Source organism: Elephantulus edwardii, unplaced genomic scaffold (assembly GCF_000299155.1).
Source record: "Elephantulus edwardii isolate Elephantulus edwardi_28Jun2011 unplaced genomic scaffold, EleEdw1.0 scaffold00279, whole genome shotgun sequence".
NCBI lineage: Eukaryota > Metazoa > Chordata > Mammalia > Macroscelidea > Macroscelididae > Elephantulus > Elephantulus edwardii.
Genome location: NW_006400029.1, coordinates 766,692 through 770,709, shown reverse-complemented (window position 1 = coordinate 770,709; position 4,018 = coordinate 766,692). Strand labels below are relative to the sequence as shown.

The window sequence follows — 4,018 nt, the reverse complement described above, 5'->3', positions numbered from 1 at the left end:
AATCAGGATGGGTGTGTCAGAGGCAGTGCAGTTGGCGCAGGATAGAGCAGGGTTTCGGACTGTTGTACATAGGGTCACTATGAGTCCAAAACTACTCGACGGCACATAACAATAACAACAATTACCAATAAGGAAGAGGTCAGCACAAATGTATTAGGTGTAAAAAAGACAGTAGGAAGACTAGAATTATTATAAGCAACCAAGGTAGATTTAAGAACAATTTGGCTAAAAAAAAAAAGAAATTTCAAATCAACTCAGAACTGATTCATAGCTTCCAAAACTGTAAATTGCATGGGAGGAAATTTACCATCTTTAACTCAATACCCTGATGGTGGATTTTATCCACTGGATAAGGTCTGCCTTTCAGTTAAGCAGAACAACTCCGTACAGTGTACGTTGTCAGAACTCAAATTGAAATTTAGAGGTATCAGATTGATTTTGATATGAAGAAAATTTTAAGTTATAAGATAATTTTTGAATTTTCTATAAATATGTGAAGAGTTATACATTATGACAAGTAAAAATTTAATGTTAATATTTAAATAAAAAGTGTTAAGATTTAAATAAAAATGTTAATGTTAAGATTTAAATAAAAACTGTTTTATCATTGCAGTTTACAAGATGTTCTTTAAATGATATTGCCAATTAAGAACAGCACACAAGTGATCCAGTGGAAAGTGTATAAATAGTGAAATACAAAATTAAGTTCTGTATAAGAGAATGTATATTGTTTTACACACAATTTTCTAGAGAAATCCCTTTCTGTTTTTCCTGGAGGTGACAAGTTTAAAAACAAACAAATTGGAATCAGTTGAATTGTACCTGTTAAATTAAAAACATTGTCCTTTTTTATTCTGTAATTAAAGAAGTATAGAATTCATAACACCATACTGAAGAGTTTTAACTTGATACTTTATTCATCTGTGGAATATAATTTGATTTTAGGAGTTCCCGTGGTGTAAAGTTTTTTAGCAGTTGTAGCCTGGATGAATTTAACCATAGAGTTACACAGCCCGAATTTGAATGTCTTCAGGATAAAATAGTTTCACGAGTGTCTTTACAAGGAAGAACCTCATATTGTGGCAATGGAATTTTGGAACCACCAGAGCAATGTGATTGTGGCACGGCAGAGGTTAGTAACAAACAGTGGTAGCTTATAGAAAAAAATTGGTTGTATGTTTTTCATGTCATTTTATACTTGTCCATACAATATAAAAAGTGTTGACACTCTTGTTTCACTGTGATATGAGTGTAAGTTTATACATTTAATTGCTCTTCCATTCAATCGTTCATACGTTTGGTTTATGACATTAATTACAATGCTTAAAATGTAACCATACTTTCCTTACTTCCTCCCTTGATTTGAACTTCCTTTAAACCTTTTATCTTCCTCATTCCTGCCTCCTGAGATTTATTGCTGGGTTAATGTTACTCTTCAGATCTTGTGTGGTTGATTATTACAAAGAGAGAGTTTCCCTGGCCTTATTTTTCCCCTTTTTAGGCCTGTTTTGTTCTATCTTTGACAAGTGAGTAATCTTGTGAATTCCACCAGTCTTTATGGGAGTGGTCTTTTTTTATGTTTTTGAGTTTTGCTCCACATTTTTGAAACCCTTTCCCCCCCCGCCCCCCAAGACCTTCTACTGTGATTCCCTTTACAAAAATTTTCAGTGGTAACTGGGCACCATCTAATTATTCTAGTGTCCAGGTCATAGACTGCCAAAAGAACAAACAAAACTTTCTTGGAGGAAGTATTCAACAAGGATGCTCCTTAGAGCCAAGGATAGTGAAACTTTGTCTCACATATTTTGGTCATGTTTTCAGAGAAGGCACCACTCCTTGGAAAAAAGACATCAAGCATCTCTTTTCTTCCTCATTGCAACAATGTACTTAAGCATTGGAAAATGGAGACAGGATAGGGCAACATTTTAATTTGTTGTTCTGGGGTTGCTATTAGTCATGGTCAACTCAATGGAACCTAACAACAACTGTGGACTAATTATTTCTAGGCATCATTACTTTCCCTTTTCTTTGTTTTTCATAGGAAGAGAGCTATTGGAGAATCTTTTATGGCTTCTCACAAGGCTTTTAAGGTCCTGGTTGCTACTCAAAATAGCTTGATGTAGAACATTGTCTTTGTGGATTATGCTGTGCCGATTGATCTTAATGTCCCTTAAAGTCTGGTCTGGGAACCTAGGACCAGAAATATATTCCCTTAAGGTTATGGCTATTATGCTTGTGAGTTTATATAACTTTGATTTTATTCGTTTTATGGTTATGAGTTAACATAACCTTGCCCCTTGTTGTCTGTGCTGTATACATGCATCTATTTATGGCATGTAGTCACGTGAATTTTGAAATATCATCCCTCAAACTTTATACATAAATATAATAAAATAGTTCCTTTCACCTGTCCCTACATCTTCATGTTCTCTGTTGGTCTATTTATGTCGTTGTAGATTAATGTTATTATTGCTGATATTGTATTATGTATATAAGAAGTGCTTACTTTTAAACTATATTTCTTGTGAATCTCTTTCCTTTAAGTGATGGTATTATGATAATCATCTTTTTATTATATTTATTCCTTTTTCTTTTGCTCATCTATGTACTTAATTTTACACCCTCTCACCTTTTCTTGTCCCTTTCTTTCTATCCCTGGTAACCAGTCAAGATTATTTCTTTCTGTTTTTAAACCTGTCTTTAGCTTTTTTACAATAGTGGACACAAACAATATTTGTCCTTTTTTAACTGACATGTTTTACTCAGCATAATGTTCTCTAAATATATCCACATTATATGGTGTTTCATGGATTCTCTGTTATTTAAAGTTATATATACTCCATTCTTTGTATGTACTAAGGTCTGTTTATACAGTCATCCGCTGATACTCACTTTGGTTTTTTCCTTCTCTTTACTTGTAAATCATGTTGCAATAAATATGAGTATGCAGATAAATATCTGTTAGTGTCATAGATTTTATTTCTTTAAGTTACAAAGTAAGCCATGGGATTGCTGGTTCAAATCCTATTTCTGTTTCCAATTTTTTAGGGAAGCACCAAACTCTTCTTCAAAAGTTCTTAAATCATTTTACACTCTCACAAGCATTGTATAGGTGTTCAGTCTCTCCATATACTCAAGATTTCTTGTTTTATGGCTTACTTTCCTTTGCTATTGTTGGAGTGAGATGCTATCTCCTTGTTGCTATCCCATCAACTGCCAAAAGAACAAACAGATATGTCTTGGAAGAGGTGTAGCACGAGTGCTTCTTGGAGGCAAAGATGGCAAAGCTACTTCTTTCATATTTTCGACTAGGTGAGACTATTTCATATTTGGCTAGGTGATACTATTCCTTGGAAGGATGGAGGGTCGGTGAAGAGAGGAAGGACTCCAACAAGAAAAATTGACACAGTGACTTCAGCAGTGGGTTCTAGTGTATCAGAGATGATGATGATGTTTCAGAATATGGCCGGGCTTAGGTTGCTGTTCAGAGAGTCACTATGAGTCATACTCAACTTGATGGCACTTAACAGCAACAACAACAACAGTAGTTAATAATTATGAGCTTCATGACCATTTGAATGTCTTCTTTCGTAAAGTGTTTGGTATCTTCTGCCATTTTAATTGGATTGCTTTGTTGTTGCAGTGTTGGTCTTTATTAAAATTTAAAAGATATGTATGGACAAATATTTTCCCAATCTGAAGGTTCTATTTTTATTCTTTTGGAAAAGTCTTTTGATACACATGAAGTTATCAATCACTGATGATGTGAAAGGAGCATGTGATGCAATGTGAAGGTGGCAGTGACTGAGTCTGATTTCTCCCTTCTTCATAAGGAGGAACTGTCTACAAGAAACAAAAAGAGATCTTGAAAAGTGGAAGAATATCCCTTGCTCATGGATAGGAAGACTCAATGTTGTGAAAATGGTAATACTACCAAAAGCAATTTACACATTTAATGCAATCCCAATACAAATACCAGTCCCATTCTTCAACGAGATGGAAAAGGCAATCTCCAATT

At 34.3% G+C, this 4,018-nt stretch overlaps 1 protein-coding gene across 1 annotated transcript in view; it reads left to right on the top strand.

Moving 5' to 3' along the window:
• Positions 1-4,018, top strand: part of LOC102846493 (disintegrin and metalloproteinase domain-containing protein 18-like) — a 198,917-nt gene that overhangs the window by 96,895 nt on the left and 98,004 nt on the right. The window contains exon 12 of the mRNA XM_006900303.1: positions 946-1,132. Within this exon, the coding sequence (XP_006900365.1) occupies positions 946-1,132 (187 nt within the window). The remainder of the gene's footprint in view (positions 1-945; positions 1,133-4,018) is intronic.